At 43.6% G+C, this 14,236-nt stretch overlaps 1 protein-coding gene across 1 annotated transcript in view; it reads right to left on the bottom strand.

The window, feature by feature from the left end:
- Positions 1–14,236, bottom strand: part of CASTOR2 (cytosolic arginine sensor for mTORC1 subunit 2) — a 119,255-nt gene that overhangs the window by 44,951 nt on the left and 60,068 nt on the right. The window contains exon 2 of the mRNA XM_063402382.1: positions 9,525–9,595. Within this exon, the coding sequence (XP_063258452.1) occupies positions 9,525–9,595 (71 nt within the window). The remainder of the gene's footprint in view (positions 1–9,524; positions 9,596–14,236) is intronic.

Genomic DNA, 14,236 nt, shown 5'->3' with positions numbered 1-14,236 from the left:
AATCCTGACTCTGACAAGCATCCCCTCTGCTTTCCAAGGGACTCAACATTTAACTAGGATGTTCAACTATCATTTTCAATCAGGCCATAGGATAACAAACACTGGTCCATCTTGAGGGGCTGATGCTGAACTTGCAAATCCATAGATCAGAAAGCTGCTTTCTCTCCATTCAAAGCAGCAGCACCTCCTGAGGAAAGAGCTGCATTTAAGTGACTAAGAGAGCAATCAAGGACTGATAAAAGGAAATGTTTCTACAGAAATCCTGCTTTCATCTCAATTACTTCTCCTCTTACAATCCTTGTAACTTGAAACTTTGTCAGCAATCTAAAAACTAAGCTGGTTATACTACTGCACTGACTTTTTAAGAATTAAACAAAGAGAAGTGCATTTCCAATGAGATTGGTGCAGTCTGTGAAATGCAAAAAAATGCCCACTTGGAAAAATCTGTTTCTGGTGGCCTCCTTTCTTAGGTTTCTACTTGTGATTTCTGTTGTGAGAAAAAAAAACCTCAGACTAATATCAAAGTCTGAATTTAGGAGAAAGACACAAAGTTCTTGCCAGGCCAGACAGCGACCCTGCAATAAAAGGTATTGCACAGGAAAGTCAAGTCTATACACAAAAGCTTTTACAATGTGTCAACACAAACTCCCACCATGGACACAGAGGGATGAGGTCTCACTGCAGACTGCCTGCAGGATCATGAGGAAACAGTTTTACAGCAGTGTCTTACAATTGATGCTGAGGTCGTTGCAATACAGTGGTAAAGTCTGATTTTGAAGTGCTGATAAACAGATGTCAGTTTGGGCTTCCAGTTAAGGCAAATTTGATTTGTCCTACAAAGTATGTATGTGACCTGAAACAAGTCATTTTGTCTCCTTTTTATCAGTTTCCTCATAGATGGAGAAAATAATTCTCACCTCACAGAGGTCTCATAAGAGAGGAAGTATGAATACACTCCAGAAACAAAGCATCATTATTATGTTTGGCTAAAAATGTGGAACATTCTAAGGTAGATTCCAAAAATAATCATTATGTCCACTCTGACTGGACAACTGGGTTGGGAAGACAAATCCAGGTTAGGCTCTGGTCAGTTTTCAGGAAATCCTGCTGCTCTCTTTCTTCCTCTTACAGGATAGCATACCACTAATAATGAGCAGACCTGGAAAATTAAAACCAGATTCAATCTCCAAAAGCTGACATTTGCTCATGAGAACGAAGAAGGGAGCCAATATTAGCTTTTTTCTTTATTGACAAGCAATGAAGATTAAGCTTGGCTGGAGATGATTTCAGAGCATGGCTGTGGGTGTGCCTGTCCTGGGCAGGAATGCTTCCTCATCAGGGACCTTGATGCCTCTATGCTATGATCAGGGCTGGGTCCTTCCCAAACTGTCAACCACGGCTCTTTGCTCCCAGCCAGGAAAGCATTGCCGTGGCCAGCCTCTCCTCACCCTGCTTCATGAGCAATCGGGATCCACAGCCCAAAGAACTGAGGATTTTGTCTCTGATAGTCCAGGGAGAGGCTGCAGAAACCAGCAGATTTCCCACTTCCTGACAAAACTTTCCCTGTGTTTCAAAAGCTCCTGGCAAAGGCTTTGCTCACAGACTCTGTAAGCTGGGGGTGGAGAGGACCCAGCCCGGACAGTCGCAGGGAACGCTGCCAGCTCTGGTTACTGCCAGCAAGGGGACACAGGCAGCACACTGCACTGAAAACCCACAGAAATAAAGGAATATCAAAACAAGAACGAATGCAGTTGGACTCACATTTATGATTCCTTCTGAATTTTCAAACAAAATAGCAAAAAAAACCACCCAACCAACTTTTCTTTTTTTTTTTTTTTTTTTTTTTAAAGACAGTATTTCAGACAAGATTTCACTAGACTGACAGAATAGGGCAAGTAATTACATTTCAAACAAGACTTGAAGCCACTAAATTCCTAACTGTAGGACTGTAACCTTGATGCTGTGAATCTTAATCCTGTGCAAGATTAAATGCTAAAATATGAGATTTTAAAAAGAGTATGTAACTTTTCCCATAAAGGGTATTTTTTCCCACCATAATCTCCAATCTGTTCCACTACAGATCTGATTTGTTCCTTAACTCTTGCTTTCAGCCAAGTGCTCCCATTGTAAAAGGGAATCCCGAGGGACAGAAACTCCCTCAATTATTATTATTTACAATAGCCATTGCCTGTTACATTATCAAAGCATTTCCACATGTTTACTAATTAATCTTTACAAGACCTGTTATGAGATGATTTAATTGGATTATCCCTGTTTCTAAGATGAGGACACTGAGACACAATGAGAGACCTGTCCAAGGTCAAGCAGAAAAGCCTGCAGCAGGCCTGTGAACTTCACCATGGTGCTCTGGTTCCCTGTGCCTTCACCTTGCAATTGCAACAGCAGAGCTGCTCACTTGAGAAAAGCTTACTTGTCCTTGAAGAAGCCCTGATACAAACCCAAGATGACTGTGACTGTCAGGCCAAAAACCTGAAGAAGATGATGGTTGCCAGTGTGTCACCAACAGCTTAATACTGCATGCAAAGAAAAAACATCCCCCCTTTGTTTTAACTGCACAAGAATTAGCTCAAAGCATCAAGCAAATTCTCCTCGAAAGAGAACTGTTAGGTGCAGTCATGCACACGCATCAGTCTGCATTTCTGGAGTCAGACAGAAGGATTTCAGCTGATCCTAGTGAAAACCAGACAACTGGACAAACTGCACCAGGATTAGGAGTTACCCTTGATCCATAATTGGTTCTGGAGCTTTTGTACCTGGAAAGCTGGAAAACACTGATCACTGGCACCAGGAGAAAATAAAGTTGATGAAGATTGTGGGCACAAAATCTGCAACCTCTGGCTGAGAGTCTCTGTCTGGGTACAGACAGGATTTAAGTTTGATTTTCCAATCTCACTTGATCAGGAGAATCTTCTAAGCCTGTCAGGAAGAGGAATTTTCTCACCTTGATGAATGACTGCTGATCCTTGGGAAACTTGAGGCATCTCCTGTACTCATGAGACCATCTGGCAAACCTGCTCAGGGACCAGCCCTAGGGAGGGCTGCACACTGGAATTTTGCAATGATTACCACAAAAGAGATGTTTTCTCTGTTTGCAGATGATGACAGATTGGTTTTCCCCATGGGTTACTGAACATTCCATTTCTAGACTGAGGCCATAGCATTTAGGAGATGCCAAGGTGCAGGAAATCCACTTCGTTGTCCAAGCTGTGAACTTGAGAAAAGTATGGCTTAAAGCAGATTCACAGCTAGCAAAGATTGGGGACTGATGGTTGAATATTTTCAGCCATGGGAAAAGGTACTCATTTTCCTGCTTGTACCACTGATTCCTCAGCTTTCCTTGTGCTTCACTCCTCAGCCTATGATGGGGCAGTAGCACTTACCCATCTCTCACAAGGTGCTCCATATAAAATTCATTTAAAAAGCAGGGAAAGATGACAAGTCACAGTCTCATCAGCACTTACAATATTCAAATTCTTCAAAAGGTCTTAGAGCATGTGTTCAGCCTTGGCCCTTCCTTACACATTTAGCACCTTGGCGTGTCTCCTCAGAGCTGGCAGACTACAGCCAGCTCCAGTACAAACAAGCCAAGCCACCCTCTCCCCTTGAGCCCACCCTTCAAAAAAACCCAGAAATGCACCAGTGGAAGAACAAGCAGATGGTCTCAAATGCTCTCTAGTGAAAATAAATAAGGAGGCCTGCTACTTTTCTGTTGGGCTGCATCCTGATCTTAGAGAGCATCCTAAAATTTCAATGAATTGTTCCATTTTTTTCAGTCAGAAATGCTTTGTAGTTTCTGCACTTATGAGAGGAGTTGATAAAAATGTGCCCTGCTATCTATCTCCTCATTTATCTTGGACTTTGGAAAGCACTAGGAAGCAGCCAAGATGTAATAAATTTAAAGGAAGAAATCATGGCCAGTCAAGTGGTTCAGGAAGAGAAGTCTTGGCTTTCTCACCACAGGCTGTGAAATAAAAATAGATATCAATACACACCCATCTGCTGGAGGAAACAGTGAAAAATATGTATTATTTATACAGTACTTCTTTAAATAGGAGTGAGCAGAGAAACTGAACCAAAAGACTTTTTGTGGCAGGTTACAAACGTAAGGAATAATATATACTGTCAAAATTTGCAAACCCACTCACATACAAGCTCTAAGAAGTGCTCCCTTCCCCATGTGCCCCATGTGATGCAAAGGAGACCTTGGAATGTTATATTTGTCATTTTCCTCCCTTCCCTCAAAAGCTTTAACCACCAAACCCTACTGCCTCCTGGGAGAGGGCAGAAATGCCACGTAATCACAGACCCCCAAAATGTTTATTGATCTATATTAGCATTGCAGGAAAAGCCTCCCCAACCAAGCACATATTTCTAATAAGGCAATAGTCGAATCCCCACATTTGAATTTGAATTTAGGTCATTGATACCACATTACTTAAAAACCTAAAAACCCCAGACAAAGCACAGTCTAGCCAATACAGAGATCAGAAGACAGTGACTGTACAAGTGTTTAGTAGAGGAAAACAGGTTCTGCCTAGCAACCACAGGCACTCCTGGCCATGGGGAGGAGGAATGTAGCACTATAAATGTCAGCAAGCAACTTATGCCACCGTGCCTCAGATACAAAGGCCTAGTCACTGGGCAACTAAAAATTAAAGAAGAAATAGTTATAGAAGGAATATTCAGAAAAACGGATGCAGCTATTAGCTTGCTTCCCTCTGTATCTTTAAATAAAGATTGCTCCTAGATGGGTTCTATGCTTGGACTTATTTATAAGCTGTTTTCTCACCCAGTTTATATACAGGAAAAGAGAGAGGACACTGAAAGCAATTTACCATTTTGATGTTATTGAAGTAGGAACTCAATGTGGTACTAAAGCATATGATGGTCCTGAATCCAAGGTCAAGACAGGACTGTCTGTAGATGATGGGTTACAAACAAAGCACTGCCAGCAAGACAGGTTTTATTTATATCCTTTCCTTATTAGAATGAAATTTTTTCTGCCACTGTAACTAGCTGAGATTTTTGAAATAGTTCCATTATTTTTAATGTATTGGACATTTGACTGTGAAGTATGAGCTGAGACTAAGAATCTCCTCCTAGAATATGTGTCAATGAATGGATTTCTGGCCTTAGAGGAATTACTAGCCATATCAGGCAGCCAAAGAAGGTTTAAGGAAGGACTGTCACACCCCTCTTGCAGATGAACCTCAGTGTGAGGAGACCAAGAGTTCTGCTCTGTGCTCACAGAGTGGATCTGCACCTCAGAAAGACGTTTCTCACTGAAATGAAATGCCTTTTCCTCTCTGGTTCTGATCCAGAAGAGATCAGCCAGGACCTAAGGTCTGCTGGCTGCAATAATCTACATGAAACAGGCTTCCCAGTTCTATGAGAAAGAACACCAGAGGACACGAATGTGATGTGTTTCCCTCACCCGAAATTTCCCTGAATCTAGAATATGCATGCTTACCAATTTGAAAATCACAGTGATTCACTCCTCCCTTGACCCTGACACTTGATTTCTTTTTCCCTTCTTCAGTATATTCAAAGGACACTGCACACACGAAAGACTGCACACAAGGAACACCAAGTGCCAAGGTTGGGAAGTCAGTAACCTCACCTTGGAAATGTTAGCAACACATTGCTTTACAATAATCCACCTTCAGGACAGCTTCACGTGGGTGACAGGCTGTCCAGGTCCCATTTGTGCAGACATCCCCAGTGCATATAAACAGGGTTTCCAAGATGATGGCTACCTCCAGGTGTGCTGGCATGTGTTTCCTTCAGTGTGTAAAAGCTAAAACCTTTGGTGAACAGAGACTACTGGGGCCAGAAGACCACAAACTGCTCTGTTCATGAAGCTGCCCAGAGACAGTGAGTCTGTCCCTGCTGCTCTCTGAAAAAGGAACAGATCACACAGAGAACACAGGGGCTATGGCGTACGTGCACATGCACAAACAGCTCCTGCTTTCAGCAAGACTTCAGGGGAAAAAGCAAACCAGCCAAACAAATATTCCTGTATTTGAGGGAGCAGCAGCCACTCCACCTTTGTGCCATGTGCTGGCTGTGCAGCAAGGGGATAATGCCAGGACCAGACATGGCTATGCAAGCACCCCACTAGCTGAGACATTTGTTTTCATGCAGGAAGGCCCATGGCCAAACTCCTCCTGCTAGTCCATCTCAGTACCAGCCAGGAAAAGAGCTTTCTGTGCACCGTTCCCTGTGTTATTTGCTGAATAAAATTCTGCCTCATTAGCAGGCCAAAGCCCAAGAAACAGCCACTGGAACAAACAAGGTTCTGTGCAAATATAATCCCCACCTCACCACCAGGGAATTAAAGCCAAGAATTAGGCTATAGCCATCCCCTTTCAGCACAATGAATGCTTAAGCAGGTTACAGCTTTGCACTGTGGACATTTTCTGGGGAGAAGAAATAATGACTCCTTTACCAGCACAACTCACTGCTCTGAGCGGAACAAGCCTAGGAATTATTTTTTGACAAAACAGTTAAGAATGATTACTTCATGTCAGTATGTTTTAAGTGCTAACCTCAAGGACTGATGACAGTGCTGGTATTTCTTTGGCCTGCTCTTTGCCCATCCAGTGGTATTGTGATGTGCAGGAGAAAGGGCCTGGCTAACATGAAGATGCCAGCTAACAGGATAACCTTCTCATTGCTGCTGCAGCAAAAATTCATACAGGTGCCTGAGAAAGAAAGGCACTTCATTTTCCACACAGAAAAACCTGTCTTTCAGAGACTTATATTGAGTTTGTTAAGCACTGCAAGGAAAAAATGTTACCTGGAGAGAAAAAGGAAGCAATTTACTGTTGGACTTGCTATCTGAACTGCTCATCAAAGGTGCAGATTTACCCTGTAATTCTTGGGCAGAATTTGGCACTTCACTACTCAGGACAAGTGGCAGCTGATGCACTCGAGGCAGACACAATTGGTGCTGTTCTGCAAGAAGGTGGGATTTAAGCTGCAACTCAGAGATTTTGATTCTGTTTAAGCCCACGTGCTGATTACAGGCTATACAATTGAAAAGTGAACTTTCTCTTGCTGAGACATTTCTAGCTAGACTGTGACTTCTCCTGGACTTCTCCAGACTATGAGAAACTTACAGCACACTGAATTGAGGAGCAGGGATGGAACTGCACCCAGGACTAACCCTGAGATGAAGCTTTGGATGTGATGGGGACAATCCAGAAAGAAGAACATGAGCTGGACACAAACCCAAAGGATCTGGGGGCTGCGGCAGGAGAGTTGCAGGATGTGCTGCATACAGCTCTCACCAGCAGATCATCACTTCCAAGGGAAGGCACAAAAAGGTGATGAAGCCAGCAGCTCTGTGACACTACTGCCCAGGCTGGCTTTTGCACCTGGCTTCCACACCATGCTCTAGCAGAGGACAGCCCTAGTCCCTCCTTCCCATGCACTGCCTGAAGTTGATCTCTCCTGCAAAACCCTGCTTGAGCATCCCAACTGCACATGATGTATTTGAAACAAACAGAGATGTTCTGTGCCCAAACCACAGCCACAGGAAGGTACATGGGCACTAAGTTCAGGTGCAGAGAGAGCCCAGGTAACACAAGATCCAAACAGAGAGGACTGCTGCTTTGAACTGCAGAGATCTCTGGTTCACAGAGGTGACCCAGGCACCAGTGGGACGGCAGCTTCTTGAGGACAGTGGTTGTTCCAACCTGGGGTTTGCTCTCAGCACAACCAATGGTGCACAGTGCAACAGTCCCTCAGCATGGATGAGCAAGACCACTGCTCAAGCTCACCTTTGTTTCAAGCTAGTGTAACCTCCAGAGATACAAACAGCAGTGTGGCTGCTGCAGACTGTACAGGGGTGGTTGCAGTTCAGTTGTCACCAGTGACCGAACTGAAAAATCTGCATCATGCCAGCTTGGTAGAGAAATGAGCGCCGTGGATGCCAGACACAGACATGGAGATGAGCATGCCCCTGGCATATCCCATCTGCAGGTTCAATGACGCAGACTCCCTCCTAAAAATGAGAACCTCTGGGTTTCTTGCTCTGCCACGTGCTGGGCCCCTTGGAAAATAACCCAGAAACTTTCTCCTCCTTTAGTGAGCCTTCAATTAAAATGAAGCTCTTAGAGGGAGGCTCTGCACCCTACTATTATGGCAAAAACAAATTAGAATTGATTTTCCTCAGTTGCCACTGATAACAAAAAAGCTGATACTACCAATAGTAATAAAATTCATGGGCATATGCCCCTTAAAAAATACAACAAGGGACACTCCGCCAGCAGAACCCTATGTCACCTCTTCTGGGATCAAAAGTACATGGCACAGATCTCAATCAAACCAAAATTTCAATCAAATCTCAAAACTCCAAATTATAAACAGATATAGCTGTAAAGATCCACTCAGTATTCTCAGCCTAGCAATTAATTTACTAAAACCTGCAGGTACCACTGTACTGGTCTAAAATGTAGCTTGTTCTAGCACATGCTTGTGAGTATTCCTGAAGCAGAAAAAGGCCAACTTCAGCAAGGCTACTGATTATAAAAATCTGTACCAAATAAAGGTGGTATAGTTTCACATTTTCTCCTTGTTGTTTGGATATCACAAAACCATTGAATATTACAGTGTCACAAAAAGGTTCTCAACAGTTAATTCCTATTCAGGAATGAAATCCTCTTTTTTCATACTTTAATGATTTTTTTCTGACCTCAAAATGAGTAGACTTAATTCCAAGCACAGAGTGACTGAACAAAAATTAGAATAGCTGCCCAACACTTCCTCATTCCCCCAGCTCAATAACACTGTTACAAACAAAACCTCCACACATGATAAAGGTTATTACAAACTCTTTCCATCTCCAAAGCCAAACCATTCTCTGCATCAGCACTTGCACAATGCCAAGAATCTGCAGCTCTCAAGCATGTGCCAACCACCTTCTGTGACACACAACCAACTCCACCTTTGACCCTTTCAGCCACCCCAGGCAAAGATGGCACACTCACTACAGGGAGAGCTGGCTGTAACAAAGGGGATAAATCACAGCTTACGGTGATGAGCCAAAGGAGCTGAACCACACAACTCCACAGCATTGTGCTGTAGGATGATACAAACCATTCATCTTCAAGTGCTCCTTTCAGAGACAGAGGTTGACAGAAGCTGGAAATGCAAGATGTGGTATACTTATGGAGGCTTGGGGACACAAGCCAGCTCATTTTAATGCAATTGTACGCAGATGGTTTCGCTTTTTCAAACCTGCTTAAACTCCTCTTTAAGATCTGTGTGTGATCCTCTCCCAGCATTCAAATATATTCATATTGCATGTCTGAAATGCCTTGTACAGCATGGCAGCAGAGACAGTGTGCTTACATGATCAAAGCACCTTTCAGAGCTGTACTACAGCCCTGACAACCAGAGCTGTTTTACAAACGTTCTGGTTTACCATCTCAGTGAGATGACACGCTTTCCTCGTCCACCCCAGGCTGGATACCAAAGTGGCACGTGCTGACACTCACCTAGGAAGCCCTCTTCATCCACAATGATGGTGTAATCCTCAGGGGTTTCTGTGAGGCTGAAGAACTTGCACCTGGCAAAGGCAAACAGCAGGACGTGATTAGCACCTGGAATGAGCAGAGCCTCATCTTCCACCTGAAATGGAAGTCCTTTCCACCCAAGCTGTACTGAAGGAAAGAGTCACGGTCTGATGTTTGTGGAGAGGCCTGAGGCATTAACAGACCTGGATTTTATTTCTGGCTAGCTCATACTGTGTGACCCATATTCCCTGCTGCCTGCCTATGCACAATGAAGCTGGTAAAACTCTTATTATTTTTATTACTTAGTTCTTAGTTACTTTTCTTAATTACCATATCCCTTAAGGCTTCCAGGACCTGCTGTGTTGCACTGACTCAGAGCAAAAACCTTTGCTCACTGACTGCTCACTCCAGCACCCTCCAAAAGCATTCCCATGGTTCACACATGCTCCTTTTTGCCCGCTGAAGTTTCCTGCCTTATCAAGCTTTGACATCTAACCTCTCAACCAAGCCCCTTCTTGCTCCTTCAGAGGCTTTTGCCACCAGCAGACAGCATCCCAATTTCCTGTACTGCTCCTCTCCCCTTCCTGGGGTGCTCCTGGTGAAAAAGAGTGGCAGCAGCCATCAGGCCAATGGCCACAAGGCTGAGCTTTCCCCCTGCCTGCTCCCCTGTAGTCTCTGTTCTGCTCCATCTTCTGACATCAGAGGTCACCTCCAGTGCAGCACTCCCAGCTTGTTCACCATTTAACACAATGTCACCTCTAGCAGGGGATACAAATCAAATGTGACATGGGATTCTTCCACTGCAGACACACAAACAAAAAAAGCTTCAGCCTTAAGGCTTAACATCACATATAGCTGAAAAGGTTTTTTTTCCCTGACACACCAACATATGTACATCAACATGTACTGAAAAAAACCCAGCTTCTATCTAGCTGGTCGCCAGCAATGGCAGGAAGGTTGGCATGACATTTTGCAAGCTCATGTTCACCTTCAGCAGAGCATCAGCACAGTGCTGATGCACAGTGCCAGAATCCTCAGCTCCCACAGGGCTCCCAGCCCTCCAGGAGAATGCCAGAGCACACGGACTGACTGTGTTTGTTACCTAAGAGCAGGAGAAATTCTTCCCTCTAAACTGGGTGCAGCAGGAAGAGCATGTGTCTCTAAGAACCAAAAAGCAGGATTTCACAGTTACACTACAATACTCTCAAATTTATCTGAGACAACCTACAGAAAATATTTTAAATACCGGAAAAAGAGAGATTGTTCTTAAGGTCCCAAAATCTCGCAGCATCCTCACAGCGTAATTTCTGCATGAAGCACAGTCCAGCAGGATTCAAGAACCAGGAACTACCAGGGTTTCTCAGCACTGCTGAGCCTCTGTGTCCAAAAGTCTTCAAGACTTCTGCAAGTCTGGAACCCCATATTGGTGGCTCAAGACATCAAAAAGTGAAAGCATTCACTTCATAAAGAATCAGGCTGGCTTCAGCATTCTTTTGACTGGCTGAAAGGAACAAACATAGCAGCAATCCTCTCCAAATGCAACTGGGAGAAAAGTGAGATGCATGCTGCCCTCCTCATCACCTCATCAGAAAACTGAGAGGAAACAACACACAGTTCCATTAGTGGTCTGCCATGTAACCAACAGGATTTCATCTACATGGAAAGTATTAGACAACCTGCCTTTAGAGACCTGTCCTGTTTTCCTGGAAGCATCCATCACAACAATCAAGCATAACACTTCCTCCTAGCACAGACATATCATTATAAAATACAGACGTGGCCCCACCACAACAGAAACCACAACTTAATTATTTTGTGTCATTGGTAATAGCTGCTGTGACAGGCACATTTACCAACTCAACTCTCTCCAGGAATAGTGCCAAAAGAAGCAGAAAATAGCAGCAGCTCAATTTTTTACTGTCACTTCTAAACTGCACGACGCTGCTACCAGTGCAAGGGGTAATACAAGCTGGGCAAAATGAACTTCTGGGATGCTGCATCAGGTGGGCTCCAGGAGGCAGAAGTATTTGTTACAGTGGATGAATTCCCCAGAGAAGTCACTGAAATAAAACTCTTCACTACTATTGCCTGATTGAGTCACATGCATGCTGACTAGGGAGAGACTAGAGGTCCTAAAGGAGAAAACATTAATATTAAAAACCTAACCTTTCCTGATCTGTGATGGCATTTATGGAAGAATTTTTTACTAGAACAGTAATATGTGTCTATGTGCATACAATGACCCCAGCAGAGGAGGAATGATTGTGACAGATGCCAGTTTCTGGGCACACATCTAAATATGGTGGTATTTAAGGGTTATGTACACATGAAATCCCACAATTGCTGCCTCAGAACTCATGTCAAAACCTCATATCTCCATATACCATCTCAAAACCCAATCCCCAACTCAGTGCAGCTCTGTAAAAGGTCAGGACCACAGAGCTATCTGAATTTAAAAACAAAGTCTTTCACCAGCACAGAGAAGAGCAGTAGTTCTTGTGGTATACATTCACTTAGTTCAAGCCGATGATGCATTCTGTTCCCAGAGGAAATCTAAACATGAAAAACTGGAATGGCAAACCTTGTGTGACAGGAAAAAGGAACTCAATGTCATCTTTCTCTCCCACATTATATTACACATGCCTCTTCCATTCAAGTTATTTCAATAATTTCTATTTCCTCTTAAACCAGACTTCGATAAGCTGAATGCCAACAGCATCTTCTATTATCACACCAAAGCCAAGAAAGGAAAAGAATTGCCCTTTAATAATTTTGAGATATCAGGCAAACAGTATTTCTCTAAGTACATGTGGAAACCCTATATGTAGGAAGACAGTATTTTTAGTTTCCTAATAGCCAAACCTTGGATGGATTATTTTGGATTTCTGCCTTCTCAATGTTTAAGCACATTTCCACTTAAGCACTGTTGCTAACTATGACTGCCTGGCAACATATGCCTTTTTCTGGCAATGCCACAAATGTAGATCAATCTATTATTAGATTAGATCTTTGAAACTGCAAAGCTTACACTGCGTATGGACGAAAATACTCGAGCTTGCACAGAGCAGGAAAATGCCTATGGGATGCAGCAACAGCATCATTTGAGTTTGCAAACAGTACTCCATCTCCAGGGGAGAAGGGAAGTGGAGGGGTTGGCTGTGCTTGCAGGTCCACATGAGAAGTGTCTCCTCCAGACGTTTGGTGTAGTTCTGCTGAGATCACAGGAGTGCTAACACCGGGATGAATGTGACTTCTGTTTGTTTGGGGTTGCCCACAGAGCACAAGTTTCTGGGAATACTGCTGTGGGTCACTTGAAAGTTCAGGACAGACAATGGTCTTTAAGGAAGAGCACAAGTCTTACCTTCTTATTTATAAAAAAACTGCTTCATTAATTGTTATCTCAGCAGGGTGAAGTGTTACAAAACTGTTTACCCTATGGAAGAGATTAATTCCAGAAGCACGTGGGCAGCTGGTCTCCCCTCATGTAGGAAACCATGGCCAAACACCACTCAAGGTAGTCAAATGCAAAGTCTGGAAGTAACACAGAAGTTTGCAAAGAAGCAGTTAAACTGAATAAAAATTTAGAAGCAGCAGCAGCAAGTTCATCTGTGTGAATATGAAAGACATAATTTGTTGGGATTTATTCCACGTTGTATTCTCATTTTAGATGAGGGATTTGTATGCTTTATTCTGTATGTCATCACAACATACTAGACTGTAGCAGGTTCCTCAGCAGGTGTGACTGTCCAGACACCTCCCTTGCGTGTGCTCTGGAGCACGGGGCTGGCTCACACACGTCACACGTGCCACAAACGCTGCCACTGGAGCATCAGGTGTGCCACAGCAGAGCCCACCCTCCTCTCTGGCACATGAGTGGCACAGTACAGTGCCAGCCTCTTCCCATCTTGGAAAACTCATTTCTATCCTCTGCATAAGTAGAGAACACAGTAAGGCAGGAGACAAGGCTGGAGGAAGGGAAAAAGGAGAAGAAATAAATACATTCAGTTAGATATTACTTACCCAAATAGTATTTGAACTTTCTAGATTCATTATGAGCAAACTATTCAGGTGTCAGAGTGCTAATGGAACTAGCTGTATTTGGGCTGAAAAGCACTAACTGTTAGAGACAGGAAAGAGAGGAGAATTACCAAGTAATTCATCTTCTGTTATTCTCACAAACTTTGAGAACTGTTGCCTGTGATGTACTAGTTTAGCTTCCTGCCATCACACAATAATTCTCAACTCAAATTTATCAGCATATGGATGAACATGGATGGAGTGCTCTGTCTTTATCCCAACTCTATGGAAAACACCATTGTGCTTGTTTGTAGGGGAATAGCCATGAAGTCAGTAACAGCTTCTTACTGGAAATTATTTTCTCTTTTTCTTGCAACATAAATTTGGCAACTTCAAGTTCTGTGAGAATAACTGTTAGCTGATTTTGCCTACCTGTCTAGAAGTCAAAATCACTAGGCTGCTCTAGTAAGGGCAGGCAAGAGACTAAGTGAAGCCACAACTACCCTTGCACCTTCAGATGTGTTGGTGCGTGGCCACCTACCACTGCAGCCATAAGCTTGGAGGGCTGGGGCACTCACTCCTCACCTCAGAACCTCCAGGTGTACGTTCAGCACTGAGGGGCACCTGGGTGATGAGCACTGGGCACCTCCTTGGGGTCAGTATGGGTTCTTACAGCA

The sequence above is a fragment of the Prinia subflava genome, chromosome 8 (assembly GCF_021018805.1).
Source record: "Prinia subflava isolate CZ2003 ecotype Zambia chromosome 8, Cam_Psub_1.2, whole genome shotgun sequence".
Taxonomy (NCBI): Eukaryota; Metazoa; Chordata; class Aves; order Passeriformes; family Cisticolidae; genus Prinia; species Prinia subflava.
The sequence above is the reverse complement of the archived record's forward strand: the minus strand, read 5'-3'. Positions and strand labels throughout refer to the sequence as shown.